This window comes from Pelophylax lessonae (genome assembly GCF_965119305.1).
Source record: "Pelophylax lessonae genome assembly, chromosome: 3".
NCBI classification, from domain to species: domain Eukaryota; kingdom Metazoa; phylum Chordata; class Amphibia; order Anura; family Ranidae; genus Pelophylax; species Pelophylax lessonae.
Window position 1 is genome coordinate 391,408,639 of NC_138770.1, and position 21,156 is coordinate 391,429,794.

The 21,156-nt window shown below is 41.2% G+C and overlaps 1 protein-coding gene across 1 annotated transcript in view; it reads right to left on the minus strand.

Annotated features, from left to right (window-relative positions):
- The window catches only part of ATG5 (autophagy related 5), a 362,013-nt gene that overhangs the window by 327,721 nt on the left and 13,136 nt on the right, over positions 1–21,156 (minus strand). Inside the window, exons 2-3 of the mRNA XM_082249796.1 lie at positions 15,181–15,350; positions 10,171–10,298 (exon numbers count right to left, since the gene is read on the minus strand). Coding sequence (XP_082105922.1) covers positions 10,171–10,298; positions 15,181–15,342 — 290 coding nt within the window. The 5' untranslated portion in view covers positions 15,343–15,350. The remainder of the gene's footprint in view (positions 1–10,170; positions 10,299–15,180; positions 15,351–21,156) is intronic.

Genomic DNA, 21,156 nt, shown 5'->3' on the forward strand with positions numbered 1-21,156 from the left:
CGATCGTTAGTTACAGAGGGAGAAAGGCAGGCGGCTAATGTAAACAAAGCCGCCTGTCATTCTCCCCTGTGTAACAGCACAGATCACTCGGTCTTGCTATGTAGGACCGTTGATCTGTGCTGTTACACCACTAGCCACAGCCAATCACAGTAAGAAACACGCCCCTAGGGACACACATAACCCCTTCCTCTCAAATAAAGTTAACCCCTTCACTGCCAGTGTCATTTTTACAGTAACAGTGCATATGTATAGCACTGATTACTGTAGTAATGTCACTGGTAACCCCAAAAGTGTCAAAAATGTCAGTCAAGGGTCCGATCTGTCCGCAGATCGCCGCCATTACTGGTAAAAAAAAAAAACAATAAAAATGACAAAAATCTTTCCCTTAGTTAGTAAACACAATAACTTTTGCGCAAACCAATCAAAATACGTTTTTCAATTTTTTTTTTACCAAACATATGTAGCAGAAAACAAATTGGCCTAAAATGTTAAAAAAAATTATTTTTACATTTTTTTTTTTTTGGGGGGGGGGGGGAATTTCATATATAAAAAATGTGAAAAATATTGTTATTTTTGCAAAATTGTCGCTCTTTTTTTGTTTATAGCGCATGATCAAAAGAAATCGCACAGGTGATCAAATACCACCAAAAGAAAGCTCTGTTTGTGGGGGAAAAAAGGACGTCAATTTCATTTGGGTACAGCGGCACTGCGTTAAAGTCACGCAGTGCCGAATCGCAAAATAGGCCCTGGTCAGGAAGGGGGTAAAATCTTGCAGGGCTTAAGTGGTTAATTACATTACGTACGGACCTTCAGGTTGTCCGAGGCCACATTTGAGGCCCCCCTTTAGCTCATAAGTTGACTACCATTGTATTAAAGGGTCACAACTGAACATATGCAAAAATCTGAATGCTCAGGCTTAAATTATTATAAATGTAGAGGTTAACTCCTAAAATGTTTACATCTGCCACACATTTTAAACTTTGCTAAACCTTTTCTAAGGATGATGCTAGAGATCACCTGAAGTCTTAGTTACACCCCCCCATGTTAATATAGAACTCTGTCCCCTAAGTGTGCAGAACAGTAGAACATAAGAGAGCCCAGAAATGACAAAGATTGTAAACAACTACAGGCCTCTGTGTTTGATACCATTAAGGTTACCTATGCTTTATCTACGTTTTGGATCGGCTGTATTGGAAAAATGTCCTGCCTGACTCAACTTTTAAGGGGTTTTCAGCAAAATGCTCATTACACAGAGTTCAATGATAAAACATGGTAAAAACAAAACATGCCTACATCACACAGCACCTGGAACGTGCAGATGTAAACAAAAAAAAAGGAAACTGAAAATTGAAAAGACAGCGTTTTGGCAGCTGTTTGGTCAGCAATTTTTCAGACTGGGGGGGGGGGGGGCTTTCCTCCCTGGTTTCAAAAGGTTAATGCATACATACCAAGTAAAAAAACAGAAATCTTTCAAAGTAAAGTCTGCATTACCATAATAATGTAGGAATACTTGTTGCTGCATAAGCCATCTCATGTCTAGTACCCTTTGAGCCAACAAGTTAATACATTAGGAAATGTCTTCATTTCTTAAGTAGATATTCCACAGGCCATCATGGAAAAGGTGTGATCAAAAGCAGCATCCGAAAATAAAGGTTTACAGAGATGATTATTGGGTTGATATTTTGTACGTGTGCAGTTTTAGATATGGGTAAAAGTGTACACTTTTAGAACACAACCAACACTGAAGGAACTGCATGCAGCCCTATAATCGACAGGCCATCAAATTAGCTACTTATATGTTTCATCATTATTTCTGGAATAGTTCTTGCAGAGCCCATAAAACAATGTTTATTTTCTAATGTTATCAGCATCAAAATGATTCTTTACTTTGTGAACATAACAGAGCAATAAAAATTTTAAGCGGTTTTCCTGTAGCAACATTCATGTAATATGTATTTTAGAACCAAATGAGTCATCTATTGCCACAGTGGATATGTACAAACATTCGCGCGTCAAGAGATTATAAATTATGTCTTTTAATACTTTTCTCGTAGCATGGCTTCAAGATTAATTTCAGTAACAAAGATTTATATCTAATGTCATTGGTGCCACCTAGTGGAGAAGATATACAGTGCTCAGCATAAATGAGTACACTCAGATTTGTCAGAAAACCTTTACTTTCCTTTCAGAACCAACATTTTCTATGGGACACTTTGGGGTTTACTTACTAAAGCTAGAAAGGGCAAAATTAGTCACAATTCTGCATAGAAACCAATCAGCTTCTAACCTCAGCTTGTTTAGTTAAGCTTTAACAATAAAAGCTGGAAGCGGATTGGTTTCCCTGCAGAATTGAGACTAACTATCCCCTCTCTAGCTTTAGTAAAGAAAAACCCTATGCTACATAATAACACCAAATGTGGGCCATTGATTGCAACCAAGTATTTTTCCTAACAAATGAATTCAAGACCATGTTGCAAAAATGAATACACCCCAATGAAAGCCTGAGGAGCAAAGCTAAATTTTAGACAACAAAATCCTAACAAGAATTCAACTACAGGTGAATACAATTATTCATTAAACAGGTGTCCAGAAGACAGTTAAATTTAAAAGGGTGTTACTTAAAGAAAAAACTCCCTCCCATTTCATGCTGTCAGCAATTGCACCAAATGGAAGAGAAATTGAAGAGAAATGTCACAAGGCCTGAGAAAGAAAATTTCTTTACAAAGGAAAGGTGAAGGCTACAAGAAGATCAGCAAAGCTTTACTTATCATTCAAAATAGTGTAGCAAATGTGATACAAATATTTAACAAAGATGGAAGTGCAACCATCTCACAGAGACATCCAGGCCGTCCACGGACGTTAACACCTCGACAGAAGCGTCTTCTGCTGACTGAGAAGGGTTGAAGAAAATGACCATTCAAGTTCACTGCAGTTAGCTAAAGAAGTAGAAATCCTAACTGGGGTGATTGTATCCTGTGACATAATAAGGTGTACACTGCTTCCATGAAGAAAGCCTCTCCTAAAGCCCATGCACAAAAAAGCATGCCTAGAATTTGCCTGGGTCATTGCTGAAAAAGATGACTACTGGGACTCTGTACTCTGGAGTGAAGAAACCAAGATAAATGTTTTTGGAACTGACGGCTTCAAAACTGTATGGTGTCGCAAAGGTGAGTATAAACAGGGCGGGGCTGTCATGGCGGTTCCCTATTCAGAGGACTGAGAGTGGAGTGATCAGAGGAGTGATGGTGCCTGATTATTTCTATTCTGGGATCCGACATTTGGATTGGGAGCACCTATTGGAAGCTTTCAGGGTCGATTATCCAGCTTTATAACAACAAGCGTTGTATGACCATTGTGAGAGCGGTGGTCATACTTATCTGGTAAGAGGTCAGCTGGCTACTTTGTGTGTGGTGGAGGTCTTCACTGTCCCTGTCATTTTATAGACGGATTGCCACGTATTAAAGGGTGTTGTCGGTGGACTATACAACTCATTACGCCAGCTTGAATTGGACTTTTATTTATACATTCATTTACAACATATGTCATTTTATGAGCGCTGCATTTTTTGTCTTTAGTACAAACAAAATGCATGGTGCCTACAGTGAAACATGGTGGTGGCAGTGTCCTTCTGTGGAGCTGCATGAGTGCTGCTGGTGTCGGGGAGCTGCATTTCATTGATGGTATGAATTCACAGATGTACTGCTCTGTATTGAAAATGAAGATGCTACCATCACTCCGTGCCCTTGGTCGTCGTGCAATTTTCCAACAGGACAATGATCTAAAACACACATCTAAGGCCACTGTTGCATTTCTGAAGAAGAACGGGGTGAAAGTGATTCAGTGGCCATGTAGGTCTCCTGATCTTAACACAATTGAACACCTATGGGGAAATCTGAAGAGACAAGTTGAGCATCACTCTCCATCCAGCATCCAGGCTCTAAAAGAGATCATTCTTGAAGAATAGAAAAAGATAAATGTTGCAATATGTCGCAAACTTGTTCACTCCATGCCTGAAGACTTGGTGCTGTCCTTACACATCATGGAGGTCATACAAAATAATAGATGTAGTAGTTTTTGTTGTGGGGTGTATTCATTTTTACATCAACCAATTTGAGTAAAGCTAAAGATTTTGTAATCTAAGTTATATTATTAACCATACTTTCATGTAATGAGCTAAACAAATTTCATTTTGTAAAAATTTTGGAAATGTTTCTTGTGTTCATTGAAATATTGATTAAAATCTTACTTTTCAAAAGGGGTATACACCGATTTATGCTGAGCACTGTATATATAACAATATGTTGATGAATAAGCCACCCTCTACTACTTCCACACTGGGAGCAAAGGAATGTACCATGACTCCTAAAAATTCTAGCTACATACATTTAAAAAACCAAACTGAATCTAACCAGTAAAAACCTGGCGACATACCATCTTTGGTGAAATTAACATAATACAAGCTCTGAACACAGTGTACACAACTCACACATACATGAGGACACAGAAGATAGGGGAAAGTGGGGCTTTACGGGCCAGTGGGAGTAGAAGGATCACACAAAAACCAACTTCTAAAAATAATTTACATTTTATTAAATTTCATCGTAAAAAACGTGGACGTGTACGCACATGTTAGCACAAACAAAATAACATAGAATAGTACTGATAAAATCGATTATAAAGAGTCATTAAATAGAAATACATCCCAGAAGGGAGAAAAAACCAAGAGCCTGTGTAGGATGATAGGTAGGTCTCAGATGGAATACGGTCAATGTAGGTCCCCAGCAAGCCGACGTGTTTCGCTCAAGGCTTCCTCAGGGCCAGAGAGACTAGGACAGACCGGAATTTCCTTTTCAATGACTCGGGAGATGGCAGATTGGCGACACGAAAAAACACCAGATATTGTCTCCTTAGTATTTGTGTATAGCCTCCAATGTATACATATATTCACTCATTTATTTTAGGCTAAGTGTCCAGCCTCTCAATCAACGCAAAGAGCACCGCTTTTTTTGCTGCATAAGATAGCACTGTGTTATAACTTGATAGTCAGGACTCTTTTATATGTAAAGCTGTTCTGTTATGGGAGCACGATGGTTACCACACTGGTGGCTGAACTTGATATATCCACCTATCGTTTCTTTTTCCCTTGATCAGGGCCGATGGAGTGGTTTATTAGATGTATATATGCGATATAAACCTTCAGTCCTTGTAGCCTTTTTGCAGTATATGAGTGGCTTCAGGCAGGAACCTATAACCTCATCTCATCCTATTCCAGAACGGTGGGGGGGATAGTATATCCCGGGTCCAGCCTGAGGCAGGCTGGCTGGCGTGAACAACCACAAGGACCGGTTGGACCCAGGATATGTCCATAAGTAGTTCTCGCTGTACCTCCCAACCTCCAGCCATAGTCCTCTGCTTTCAAACCATGGTCAGCCCCATCTTACTTGTTCTCTGAATGATCCATGATCACAACATGATAACCAACATAAACGGCAAAGAAGCTAGGAATGGAGCTAGCACTACCTACCCCAAAGTTAAAAGAACTGCAGGCCAATGCAGTTGAACACTTTGTGCCAAACATGTCAAAGTTCCTCTGTTGGATCCCTACAAATGAGAACTTTGTGTGAAACTGGTCAAAATGTGCTGTTGGTATCCATTTACCTGTGCATACCTTCTACAAAATAAACCTACAATCAAGCAAGTGAACTATGTGGAATTATTATTTTTGTAGATGTGCTATCAAGTCATGCTTAGCCTTTTCCAACCTCTATCCACAATCAGATCTTACTGCTTTCTCTGCCTCTGCCTTCTTTCTCTCACTCTCCCCCGTAATAGATCATCTCATGCTCTTCATTCTCTCCTTCCTACTTGCTCCTATTCTGCCTTCTATAACTCCCTAAATGTTCAATAGTCAGCTGCCTCCTCACCTCCTTCTACCCAGAACATCTGATACTCTGCCTCTTCATCTTCTTGCCTTTCTGTCCTTTCTAACATCCATGTTCAGCCACCATTATAATCTTTTGGCTTATGTGGTCCATGATTACCCTACCTTTAACCCCCACCCCACCCAAAACATGATCAGACACGATCAGCATGCACTCTATGGCTAGTTATACATTATACAATTCTCTTGTAAATTTTTCCTTTCGATTTACCAAAATCATATAATAGGAGGTAAAATCTAAACACTTGCACTACATAGTTGGAAGGTAAATCTAAAGAAAAGTGAACAAGAAAATTGCAAAATGTATGGCCAACTTATGCCTCATGACCAATACATTGAGATGTCACACTTGACCAAATAACATTTATAGCTAAAATATTGTCTGATTAGACAGCAATGCATAACAGTGTTTTAGGAATCATTTAGAGCAGGGCAAATTTGCTTTGAATATAGGAGCCAGCTAAAAAAAAAGTTAGGACTTAGGAGCCAGTTTTTTTTTAGCATAGTGTGGGTTGTCAGGGCCCAGAGCAAGGCAAGTCATTTGTGAGTAATTTGTGTGGTGCATGGTGAAGAATGCAGGACATGGGGTCCAAGGGAAGGGACCAGTGTGCAGAATTCAGGACATGGGATGCAGGGTGAAGAACATGCAGTGCAGAACGTAGGACATAGGGTGTAGGACATAGGGTGTAGGACATGTGGTGCAGGACACGTGGTGCCTGATGCAGAATGCAGAACATAGAGTGTAGGTCACCGAAGAACATGGGGTTCAGGAGAAGGGTTCAGAACGCAGGACATGGGATTCAGGGCACAGAATGCAGGGCATGGGATTCAGAGTAAAGAACGCAGGGCATGGGGTGCAGGACAGTAATGCAATCCCCCACTCCCCCTGGGTCCTACTGCATGTCCTGTGCATCTTCCCCAGCAGTGTCTGAGAGAAGAGTGGATGCAGAGGGCAGCTTTTTCTCAGCACCTTGTGGAGTTCTCTGTGGCAGTGCTGAGGCGGCGCCATGTTGGAGATTCGGTCCTGCTCCTTCCTCTCAGTTCTGTTGGGAGGGCTCTGCAAGGACACAGAAAGCTGTGGGTGAAAGCTGGAGCCGATGCTGACAGTAATGCAGCTATGGAAAGGAGAATTAAAAAGATTGGCAGTGGGAGCTTAGCGAGACAAGTCCTCTCTCGGCCGCTGTACTACCCCCTGCCCAGTCTGCTCCTGACTTCACAGATCAGGTGCCGCTGCTTCCCCCTCCTCTGCTCCCTTCCCACCAGGCCCTGCTCCAAGCCAAATTCATGTATGAATAATGTGTCCGGGTTTCAGGCGCACACATTATTCAGACCAACAGTATGAATGGGCTGACGAGAGCCCAGGCGGCAGGATGCCATTTCTAGTCGCCATGGCAACCTGGCACCTGGTATTTGTCGAGCCCTGATTTAGACACTAAAATGAATCAAACCTCTTAACCTACTTATGTATAGGCACTCCTTTTTCTATTGGTAGTTCAATTAAATATAAAACACAAATTTTACAACATGTACCAAATGGTTAAAATGTTGCCAGGTGATTTCTGCTCAACAGCTTCAAGTATAAAACTGTTAACATCATCTCCCTTGTGTGCAAAATGATGCAGTGTAAACTGGGATTTGTTTCCTGGCGACAGATAGAGATATAGTCTTTATATACTATAAAATTACTGTTTAGCTCTTTCATGGGGGGGGGGGGGGATGTGAATATTCACACTGCACTGCCCAAACATAACACACTTATTTTGATTACAAAGCTTTAAAAATGGATAAATCAGTTTATGAAACAGACAAGTTAAGTACATTTGTTTTTGTTTGTGTGAATTTTGGATTTTTAATTCCTCTGAATGCATGCATGCAAAATTGCTAAATTATGGAGTATCTCCTCACATGAGATTTTCAAATGCACATTTTTAGGCAAATCAAGGAAATGCAATTCACCAGAAATTATGAGATATCTAGAAATGGCCACACTACTTGTTCTCATTCAGTGCTGCCACCGGTCACTGCTTGTCCCACAGAAGTAGGAGTAGAGCAATGGCAGGCTAGGCTGCGATAGAGAAAAGTTCTTGTGACTATTCCCTTAACATGTAAAGAGAATCACCATAAACAGCCCTGTTTATCACCCTTACCCATAAATGTGACTATTGCAATCAAACAAACAAAATAAAGCTACATTTAGGGCCTTTTGATTGATTGTTTCTGACAGATCAAACCCTGGGAAGGTTCAACCTTGCAGTGCATTTTGGGAAAAAGACCCATAATTTGTAATGCACCACTCCAAATTATCCAATTTAAGTATTTTCCTGCATTTTGCAAACCCAAGATCTGTTATAAGCCCTGGCTCACACCATCGCGATTTGTCACGCGCTTTAACAATTCAAAATCGCACTACAAGTTGCAGTGACTTTGAAAAAGGCTCCTGCGCTATTTTTCTGCAATTTCTTGCAACTTGCATTAGCTTCTGTTAAATATAGTTGCAAGCCGCAATGAAATCACACATCAAAATCTCACTGATCTGCAGCTTTGAAATCATGCTAAAGTAGCGCAATCTCAAAGCACACTGGTGTGAACCAGGGCTAAAGTAGGTTTACTTTTTGTACTGCATGTACAACAAGTCTGTTGCTCAGTTACAGCAAAGTCTATTGCAAAGAGCCATGGCTTTTAGGTTTGTGTATAGACATCTATTTCTGAACACACTGCTTCACAAAATCATTGTAATACAGCATAATTATTTGTCTCAACACACGTTTATTTTCTTTACCTGTGTTTCAGAACCAGCTTCAGTCTTGATGGAGGCTCCCGAGTGGGCCTTAGGCTTTTTCAAACAGACAGTCCAATCAAGTACGCCTGTCAGTTTTTCAGGCGGACCTGATCGGACCCTGCAATGTCCTCTTTGGAGCGGCAGATGTCAGCGGACATGCCGCCATCCGATCCTGTCTGCCCAAAAACAGATGGATGGTGGTCCTATTTTCCATCCATCTGGTGGATTGGATGGAAACGGACAGGCAGTCAGTTTTTATCCGATTGCCCCATAGTTGAGAGCAGGATGGAAGAAAACAGACAGGCGGTCCATTTCCACCTGATTGCCCCATAGATTGCCTCATAGAGGAGAGCGGGACTGTTTACTGTCCGCACTGCATAGCGGAGCAGAAACACAGACCTGTCATCCGCCTGCTCAGCGGGGATCAGCGAAGCAAGTGGAATCTGCTTAGCGAAGGCTCCTGTGTGAAAGGGGACTAAGCAAGGCTGGTCCTGGAATGCACCACACACAAGGAAGTTACTTTCCCGCTGTGCGATGCAAGACTACCTACTGCGCTCCTGCTGTGTAATAATCCCGCCCACTATGTGTGATGTAAGTTGCAGATTAGGAACATTATGTCTGTAAATAAGCCTGCCACCTTACTAAACAAACTGGGGCTTGGAGGAGCAGTGGCCACACAACTGACCACAGGAGATACAGGCATGATGTGTCTTGGTACGGTATCCTGTAACTCCCAACAGTGATCACAGGGACATAAACTGACCCCAGCTGCAGAGATTTGCTTTTATGCATGCTGTGGTCAGTTTGAAACAGGAACCCTAGAGAACTGGCAGGATAACCAGGTTTTTACCGAGAAAGAATTTTAAGAAAAGATCTCTCAGGATTATAGAGGCACTGAGATTCTGAAATAAAAGAGTGATGAGTATGACTGTAGTCTCTTCCATAAAAAGTGATAGTATTAGTTGTTACTTCCATGAATAAATATTACATTGTTTCTAATATGAAGAATAGGCTCGGACACCATGCTTTCAAAACACAAAGAGATGAGTATTGCAAACTGATGGACCCAACACTTTGTAAAACAGCACCTCTCATCCACTGGGCTTGAAAGGATTTTGTCAGCCAAACAGCTCAGTGAACACTTCCATGGTTGTCAGGCATTGTACCTTGTAAAACTGACTTAAGTGTTTTGCATGCAACCCTCCATAGTATCCTACTCTCTGCATCCATACCCTTGTAAACTAAAATACTGGTCCTTTATTCATACTAAATAAACGTGTCTGTTCCTGCATTTATCCTTTTATGATTAAAAAAGGAGAATGTATTACCAAGCCTCAATACCATGTACATGCATGAAAAGCAGCTACCATGGTAACTCCAGGGGGGGTCATTGTACAATAACAGATTCTAAAAATATTGAAATCAGTGAATATTTACTCTCATCACCTACCATTTCAGAGGAACGCCTTCGTATTCAAACCAAATTTCACTTATATCTTCTGTCCGCATAACTTTTTGAAAATGTTTCTTAACCTTATCGGTTACCAGGGTAAGGTAGCTCACACGAGGTAAAAGTAACTGCAACAAAAAATTGTAATCTCTATTATACAAAACATGTAAGCAAAAGAATTGGGTATGGCATTAAATACTTTTCACCTTTACCATTATCAATGAAAGCGAAAGTAAAAGAAAATCCTACATTTTGGGTTGTCCCAGAACAATAATATAGGTGAAAAACTTCCATTAGGGACAACCAGAGATTCCCTTACTTTGGAGGGATTTTCTTCCACTTTTGTCTACGGGACAGGAAGCCAAGAAGGTATATTATATATATATATATACATATACACATATACACACACATACATACATACATATACATACACACACACTGTATATTCACTTGCTGAACACAATATGTAAATATACGTTGCGACTTTGAAGTGGTTTACCAGGAAGCTATCAGCCATAACCCTGGTATTTTTTATTCAGCCAGTGATGTTCTTTTTAATGAAAGCGGTCCAAGCTAATTAGCCGATGGATCGCTTTCAGAAGCAGCGGGAGGCATCATCCCAACCTTCCTGCCACTCGCCAGTGTTTCTAAGGCTTACTGTTTTCACTGGCTAGCTAGGGAAACAATCCAAAGTTTTGCGCAGCTGGCCATAGAGGTGACCAGAGACCGGGTTGTCTCTGATCACCTCTTTGATCTAGGAGGACCAGAGTCATGATGTCCCTCACGGTCTAGGGGGGGGGGATGTAAACATTTTTTTACTTTTAAAAAGGTAGAGGGGAGATTGGGGTTCTTATAAACCCCAAATCGCTCCATAAAGAGGACCTTTATTTCTCCTACAAGGGATGGGTTTACATTCCTTGTAATAGGAATAAAAGTGATGGAAAAAAGTTAAAGGGACAGTGTAAAAATAAAATAAATAAGAAAAAAACTAAATTTAAAGAGCCCCCATCCCTCTGTGCCAACATGCAGCTGTGAATGCATATGTAAGTAAACGGTGTTCGCACCACACGTGAGGTATCGCCACGAACGTTGGTGTGAGAGTAATAATTTTATCGCTGGAACTCTTCTGTAGCTTTAAACAGGTAATCTGTAAAAATGTTTAAAGCCTCACCTATGAAGAGTTTGAAGTGTCATAGTTTGTCACCATTCCACGAGCGTCGCATTAAAAAAAAAAAAAAAAAAATATATATATATATATATATATATATATATATACATATACACACACACACACACACACACACACACATACAGTAAACCCCCCTCCATTGCGGGGGGTTACGTTCCGGACCCAGCCGCGAAAAGTGAAAATCCGCGAAATAGAAAAACCCTATTAAAATGCATTGTAGGCATGTTTTTTTTACTGTCACTGTACGTGTAAATATATATATATCTTTTTATTTTATTTATTTATTTTTTAAATGGAGTTTCAAAAAACTGTAACACAAATGCCGTGTGACAAAAAAATTGCAGTGATCACCATTTTATTCTCCAGGGTCTCCCCTAAAAAAACATATATATAAAGTTTGGGGGTTGTAAGTAATTTTCTAGTAAAAAAAAATGATGATTTTTACTTGTTAACAAAAATTGCCAGAAAACGCTTGGTCAGGGGACATATAGTCTAACAAAAAAAAAAAGAATTGTGAAATTTTGTTCTGTAAGCAAAAAACATATTTTCTGTCTCAGTTGATCCTGCTATAGTAACACCTTTATTTTTCCTGATATTTCTCTAAAGTTCATATTTTATACTATCCAAGTCTTTTTGTTACTTTCTTTTTTTTTTTTTTACAATGCTGCAGATGGCAAAGTGAACCTGTTTAACACTGCTGACTCACCCCATCTACGCAAACCTACCAGTCACACAGCCACACATGTTGCAGAAATGTTAAAGCTACATCAAAGGCTTTACAATACAACCTATTCAGTTTATAATTTCATAAAATGACGTATTATACATGCCTAATTATGACTTTCAAAGAAAATGACAATATAGGACAGCGTCAACATGGAAGACTCCTGCTCTAAAGTTGCTAAAGTGCAAACTACTAAATTGCTGAGAACTTTGCTTTTGAGTTGACTGTCACGCATACATTACACATGACAGAGAAATGTTAATTGAACTGAAGAAGGAAGCTGAATAACATAAACAGCTATATGTCCATATTCAACGGCTTACTGGAGATGAACACATACAATTTACTGACAACAGTGCTAGAAATTACTCACTGGTCAGCCCATCAATTGTTCTCAGAACTCGTTCTGCTTTCTTGTAAACAGAGAAAACAAAAAACTGAAGGGACACAACAATAAAGTTTCAAAAAAGTCTACAGAACAATATTATATAGTTACAACAGTCTTCCAGTATGGGCAGGATTCACAGAATGCCCTTGCATTTTAAATGCAAATAGGCTGCATTGCATGTATCAGGGGGGAGCGGAAAGGCCTTTCTCACTTGTCCTATCTGCTTAACTGCATAGTTCAGCTATGGATTAGGAAGCCCTTCAGATTATTAATTTTACTTTAGTAAGTTTGGAGATCTATACGGTGCCAAATTCACTTTCATTTTAGTAATTCCTGTTATCATTGAAGCTCGGTTCAAACTACTGCAACGTGACTTTGATTTGATGCACTTTACAGTGCAATTATGTGATGCGACTTTGCATATTCTATGGGCCAAGTCGCACTGTAAATTAGGTTTCACCAATATCGATATTGGTGCAGATATTAAGCATTTGCACAAGTACTCGCGCTCCTTCAAATGCTCTTATACCTTTGCAAAGAATCATGTGGTGTGATTCCTGTCCAAATCACATGCAGTTTCCTGCACTGCTCCTGTGTAAACCCAGGCTTGCCATAATGACTTTAGTTTGGGTTCATATAGAAGCGGTGCAGATTCAAATGGAAAAATTGCACCACAAAGGTATCGGTAATTGGTATTGGGGAGTACTTGAGCACAAGTATCCATGCCTGTACTTGCCGATAAAAAAAAAAAAAGTATCGGTGCAACCCTACTGTAAATCATACCAAAGTAGTGCAGGAACCTTTACCAAAATTGCACCATTCTAAGTCCCACTGATTAGAATAAGCATTACTGAAAACAATGGGATTTTCCTTGTCACAAGATTCTGTGCGACTCAAATTACATCAGAAGGTGCACTAGTGTGAAACAGGCCTTAAACATCATTGACAAGCACTTTGCGTCAATATAGAAAGTTTCAGGAAAATGCTGTACTCTGGGCACTCTACCATCAGATAAAAAAAGATTACATACTGTTTCTGTAAGGCAGGCCATACACGGTGTGAATTTCTGGCAATCCCTGCCAGGAGAAGACAGTGATTACTGCAAAAGAATCTGGCAGGCTGGTTGTACCCAAGTTGATCGATCAACTAGGTACATTCAGCCTGCCCATTAACAGTTTGAATCACGGCCGCTTCCTGCTGAACCGGCCAAGATTCGAACCATGTATGGCTGGCCTTAAGTGTCCCATTGGAACAAAAAGGACTTCTAGAACCCTGGCAACCATCAGAATGATACCAGTCATTAACTACCACATGTGGTACTGAAGTGAAAAAAATGACATCAGATACTTTAGTACTTTCTGACAAGCCTTGATAGTAAACAATAGAAATAAACTAGAACAGAAATGATTTGTAAACAGCTAACAATTAGGCTACATTTTCACAGGCAACTAGCGCCAGTGCAAAAGACAGTGGCAGGATCTTCAGATTACTGCAGCTGTTTCAGCCACCTGTAAACATCAATTTATATTTTTTGTTCTACAACTAGTGTCGGGTTGAATGACAGCAGCACAAATCTTCTTATTCCTGCTGCTGTTTCAGCCACATGTGAGAGCTGACATGCTCCCTCTGCGTCTCTTCCTGGTTCGGCGGCTCCGGCACTGTGAGTGCGCGTGGGAGTTTCACTTTCACCGTCATACCTTGCAAAACAGCTTCTGGGCATGCCCAGAAGCTGTTCAGGGATGACGCTGCGGCACCGGAAGTGACGGCGGGGCCCGTGCAGTGCATCATGGGACCGAAGAAGACAGAAGAGGACACAAAAGAGGATCGCGCTGGCTTCAAGCTGCCCACACCTGAGATGGCAGCGCTGGAGAAGACATTTTCAAGGTATTTCTTCAAAAAGGTAAGTGCAACCCGGGACAGATCAGAGGCTAGCCATTGTGGAATGCACTAGCCCTGACTGTCCCGGGGGTATTTTTATTAAAAAAAACGTTCACTGGGTGGAACTCCGCTTTAAAGTTACAAAACACCAAGGTCACAAAGCAATGCCAGCCATGTCTATATATCATGATAGCACTTACATGCTAAGCCGTTGCCCACACGTACGACGCACGTCACTTCCGGTGGTTGGAGCACAGGACGCGGAAGCGGCGCCCACCTCCATGGAATACTAATACAAGGCGATTTGTTTTCCATCTGTTTGTAAGTGTAATGTTATTTTAAATAGAACGTAAGTTTTAATGGTACTTCACTATGGAGATTTCTTTTCTCACATGGCTGGGAAGTATCCATAAGGTCATCTAAGATAACGAGAGCCACCTTTCCCTACAATTGGTAGTTGCAGTGTGTGCAGCAAGAGGATTTGCAGTCTCCCTTGGTCTTTTCAAGTGTGGTTACAGGCGCTGTATATACCATTTTCTGTTGAGTGGGGAACCAAGAGGGGAGCAGGGATTGCAAGCACTTTTTGGTGATGAAGATTATGAGCACAAAGCACTTTTTCTTGAAAAGGAAGAAGCACTGAGCACATTATATTCATAATTTATTGATGGACTATTTATTTAATATTTTTTGTAATTTGTTTATCATTGATGAATTATTGATTTAATTGTATGATATTTATTGCACAAGGTTTATTGACTTAATTTATTAGTATATGGATACACAAATGCACATTTAAGCATCGCTGACACTTTATTCACTTGCACTTACATAATATGGTTCAGCTTCTCTTTCCGTTAGCTCATCTTGATATAATGTGAAGCATGTTGGTATTCTCCCAAACCAAACTTTTCGTAGGACATCATTGTCATCTGTCATTCTTCCAGCCATCTGTATTCCACATATAGACCAGGAGGTTTCATTCAACAGCATGTGAAGAACTATGACAGAAAGAATATATGTAGTGAACCATTACAGGAAAGACCATTACCACAGTATATCATAAGCAATCAATTGACAGTGTGATACCAATAGTCAGGATGTGTGTAGTAAGTTACTCAGACTTACATTTACTGACTGTTTTTGAAGGACCAAACCCTGGGAAACTTATAAAACAAAAACACATTGGGGGCTATTTAATAAAGTATTTTCAACACTCTTCTGGTGGTATGGTCCCTTTAACCACTTGCCTACTGGGCACTGTCACCCTTTTCCTGCCCACGCCAATTTTCAGGTTGCAGTGCTATTGCACTTTCTTTGTTTCTATTATAACATTTTGAAAATAAATCATTTTTCTTTTTCACTGATGTGCGCTGATGAGAATGCACTTATATGCTACACTGATTGGCACAGACGGGGCTGCACGGATAGTCAGGGCACTGTCAGGTGTAAATGTTTGCTGTCCCAGGATAGCCTATTATCAGCTTTCTTTTCTTCACACAGTGACAGCGCTATGGAAAGGAAATGCTGATAATCGACATTGGTTTACATGGGATCAGCTGTGATTGGACACAGCTAATCACATGGTAAAGGGCCGCCGTGATTGGCCCTCTAACTTAATCTATGATCAGCTGTGACCAAAGGACACAGTGATCACAAAGCGCGCCCGATGTTCGCCCCAGTGGACGACAGCACTGTAGTGGTCTTTAGGCTATAGCACAGTCGGCAAGTGGTTAACACGCCTGCATCTAATTTATGAAAGCCTTCTAGGTTATGATAAGAGTTGAAACATGTGCAACAGATTCAGGTAGTACCTAATTGCACCACTTTAACAATCTGTTAATATGGCTGCAACAAGTTAAAAAATAATTTAGGACCAACACTAAAGCCTCGTACACACGCAACGAATTTCCGCCGACCGGTCGTCTGTCTTTTGTCCAGAGTGGTGTTTGTTGGTTGGATTGTGCTCTAGACTGCACACGAATTTTCCCGTATGACAGAATTCTACTTCAGAAGTGATGTCATGTGTTGGTTTGCTTTCTTTGTGTTCTTTCATCTCTGAGCATGCCTAGTCTTGCTCATCAGATTTTTTCCCCATCGAAATCTGTACTAATGAGACAAAAATCAGATCTCTCTCTCATCCCCTCTCTCTCTCTCATCCTCTCTCTCTCCCACCCCCCCCCCCGTCTCTCACCCCCTCTCTCACACACACTCCCTCTCTTTCTCTCCTACTCCTCTCTCTCTCTCTCAGCCCACCCTCTCGTTAATTGCAGTGTTGGCACTTTGAAATAATAAGGTTGGTTTTGTGTTGCAGTTTGGGCTCTCGGGGTCAAAAAGGTTTGCCATCACTGCTATATAGTGAACTGGAGGAGATCTGGTCACATGACTGACAGATCAGGTTTCTGGGCTCTCCTCCTTCCAGATCCTTCCTCCCCATTCAAGAATATGAATAAGACTTTGCGACTCTGTGGTTTATAATTGTGTATTTTTATTTTTTTTTACAGTAGTAGCATGGTGCGGTAAGGGCATACCATTGATTTTTAACCATTTTACTCCTTCTCAATATACATGTAAAAATCAGCATTTTTTTTTTGCTAAAAAAATATAAAAACCCCCAAACATAATATATTTTTTTAAATCATCAGAGACCCTGGAGAATAAAACGGTAGTGTAATTTTTTTTTGTGGCTGGATTTTTGCTCAACCATTTTTAAAATGCACATTTTTTAGGATAAAATACACTTAATTAAAATAAAATACAATTCATTTTAGCACACACAAACACATTATAATAGAGCTGCACTATTAATCGTTCAAAAATTACGATCTCGATTCACCCCCCCCCCTCACGATCGTAAAACGGCCCTTCCTCGATTCATACAGAGCAGTGCTGTTCTCTGCTCACTAAGGCCGTGTTCACACCTGAACGTTTTTCAGCTCGTAAAACGCTCATCTCTGAAGTCTCAGAACGCCCAACAAGCAAAATCCCATTCATTTCAATGGCCCCTGTTCACATCTGAGTGTTTTGTCACCTGAAGCAAAATGCCTGAAGTGCAAAAAAGTACACACAAGCTTCTTTTCTGGCAGATTACATGCATTTTTGTTACATGTCAATGCCTGCCAGCAAACACCTGCAAAAAACACGCCTGAAAATGATATGCTCAGGTGTAAATGGGGCCTCACAGCTGTCAAAAAAAATATATAAAAAAAAAAAAAAGAGCCCCCCCCCCCCCCCGGCAAATGTTTACCAACATTGCTAAGACTAGGAGAGAACTATAAAACACAATGTTTTACAATGTATCATTTAATTCTATTAGTGCCGGTGTTCCGTGAGAATTACCTACCCGTGAGAAAAACCTACCCCTCGTCACTTCCGGTTCACGGCACTGTATGGAATGCAGTGGTTACATTAAAACAGCTGTGCTGCAATACGAGTCATCTCCGCTCCTATCCCTGTCACTTCCCTGATCTCGGCAAGTAAATATAAAAGCGGCGGCGGGTGTATGAAAACATAAATGACGGAGCCGAGAGCTGCTTTTATATTTACTAGCCCAGATCAGGGAAGTGACAGGGACAGGAGCGGAGATGACTCGTATTGCAGCCCAGCTGTTTTATGTAACCGCCGCGTGGGTAGGTTTTTTTCACCGTACACCGTGATCTTTTCATACTAGTGCGCATGCGCACTAGTCAGCTCCTCAGCTGTTCCATTAGGTATCCGGGGCTGTGAGCATGCGCACTGCTGCGCTGCTCAGCTGTTCCTGGCCGGAAGTGACGAGGGTAGGTTTTTCTCACGGGGTAGGTAATTCTCACGTTACACCAGTTCACATTTGTGCGATGCGGGAAGGCTGCGAATATGCAGCGTGATCCCGCATTGCATCCGCCCCTCTGGCAGTTCCCACTGCCATATGCGATACGCAGGGGGTGTCAATTAAAAGTTAACGACACCCCCAGTTGCGATCGCATATTGCAGTGCGATCTGCAAGTTGGCACAGAATCGGATCGCACTAGTGTGAACCACTATGCGATCCGATTCTGCTGCGGATAAAAAAAAGCCTCATGTGCGAGTTTAGTGCAGATGCGGTGCGAATTCAGCCAAAGTGTATGGCTGAAATTCGCACCGCACATGAGATCGCATGTAATTTAGAAGCAGTGCGATCACACTAATGTGAACCGGGGCTTAAGCTGGATACACACTATACAACTTTTGTTGGTAGATTTCCATTAGATTTACCTTCGACTATGTAGTGCAAGGGCTGCCGGATTGCATACAAATTGAAAGTGTTTAGGTGTGACCTCATATTATATGGTTTTGGTAAGTCTAAAGGAAAAAAATCTAAAGAAAATCGTATAGTGTGTATCCAGCTTTAGCAGACAGACATCGCATGTGAATCACACCGCACTGCTCAGCAAATCACATGCGATGTCTGTGCGATGCAAATTCAGCCATACATGGCATTCGGACCAAAGTTGTGCAAGACCCTTTTTTTGCCCCGCACCAGAATCAGATTGCATGAGTGTTCACACCTATGCGATCCGATTCCTGTCCAAATTGACAGTTCGCACTGCGATATGCAAACTAATCTGGGGGTGTCATTAACTTTGTATTGACACTCCCAGCAGTTTTCATTTGTCAGTGTGAACTGCCTGCGCGTCGGGTGCGATGCAGTGGATTGGCATGATTCCTGCATCGTGCCAGTGTGAAACAGCACTTAGATTAAAGTAATGAACTTCCGTCTGTAAATGAGATCAGTTTAACCATTTAAAGACTAAGCCTTTTTCGGACACCTGTTGCTTACAAGTTAAAATCAGTATTTTTTGCTAGAAAATTACTTAGAACCCCCAAACATTATATAGTAATATTTTTTAGCAGAAAGCCTAGAGCATAAAATGGCAGTTGTGGCAATATTTTATATCACGCTATATTTGTGCAGCGATCTTTCAAAATGCAAATTTTTTGGGAAAAAATACACTTCAATGAATCTTAAAAGAAATTAAACAGTAAAGTTAGCCCAATTTTTTGCAAAATGTGAAAGATGATGTTATTCCGAGAATCGGAAGGGAATCATGATCTTAATTCAAAGCAAAATAATCATGATTCTCATTTTATCGAAAATCATGCAGCTCTACATTAGAATATACATTTTAAAATAAGATGATGTTACACTGAGTAAACAAATACCTAACTTGCTTTAAAAGTTGCGTACACCCATGGGACAGTGACAAACTAGATACAAGCCGGTAATGGCTTGCAAATGTCAAATCGAAACTGGAAGTGACTAAACCCTGGTCACTTCCAGTTTATTACATCGTATACAAGCTGGCGGGTGGATGAAGCCTGCCTTTTAGTTACACAAAGCCATAGGTTTTCATTAAGCACCATTATGACTTTCTAGACACTGGCATCCTAACAACCAATGATGTCATCAGCTGATAAGGAGGACGTCAGTCACCTTCACAGCATCCTTGTTTGATCCTCCTCTGCCTCTCTCCCTCAGCACTGGGGGTCACATAAGCTGACTGATGGAGAGAAATTGAGGGAGAAGAGATACATTGAAATACTAGTCAGTACCAGTGTGCAAAAGTCTATTTGCTTTAGAAGAAAAAAAAAAAAATCACCTAACGTTGGGTGTCCTACATGTGTGGATGTTGCTGCATTATGAAAAACCTTTAGAATCGTTGTTTACATTTTGGAATGGGGTGCCTCGAGACTGTCCATAATTTTAAAGGGTGCCTTGAGATTGTCTATAATTTTAAAGGGTGCCTTGACTGAAAAAGTGTTGAGAAACACTGACTTAAAGGCAAATGTAAAGTCTCATTTTGTTTCCTATAAAATAACAAACATGTTATACTTACCTCTCTGTGAGGTGGCTTTGCACAGTGCAGCTTGGATCCTCCTCTTCTCGGGACCCTCTTCTGTGATCCTGGCCCCTCCCTCCTGTTCAGTGCCCCCAAAGCAAGCAGCTTGCTGTGGGTGCACCCAAGCCGAGTCACAGCTCCTTGTGCCCATTCAAACACAGAGCCCTGCACTGGCCCCGTCCCCCTATCTCTCCTGATTGGCTAGCTGACTTTGATTGGCAGCAGCCAATGGCGCCGCTGCTGTGTCTCAGCCTGTCAGGAGGGAGAATATCGGACGTCTGAGACAATCGTAGACATGGCTGGACAGAGAGGGACCTCAGGTAAGTGTCAGGAGGAGCCGAGGGGGGCTGCTGCACACAGAAGGCTTTTTATCTTAAAGCAAAGAATGCATTAGGTTAAAAAACCTTCTGCCTTTACCACTCCTTTAAAGAATATCAGAACAAAGACAATCCACAGCAGTTAATAACAGATAAGTGCTCAGTTGCCTTATGTAAACTGCATACAATACATAGGCTTAATTCGCAAAGCTTTACACAAGGATAAAGATAATTTTTTCAGTCATGTGACTGTTCTCATATCTCACTGGACTCAGCTGAGCTGAAAAACAAAACTTTCCCTTACCTGCAATTAAAGCAGATATAAACTTACCTTTCCTTCAACGATCCAAAGTTCCTTACCGGCATCTTTTTTCCCAGGTGTTGGGCTGTGGCCGTCTTTATTGGCCAGTGCAGTGATCCCGTCCACACATGCTGTACCAGAATGTCAACTGAACTGTATTTGCGCAGCTCAATGTACATTCCAAAGAAGGCTGTGAGCAGGCAGTAAAGCCCCGTACACACGTACCGAATGTCGGCCGAACGATCGGCCGTCTTTTGTCCGGTGCTGTCCTGTCAGTTGAAAAGTGCAAAAGACTGCACACGAATTTTGTCGGCCAACAACAGCCGACTGCAGA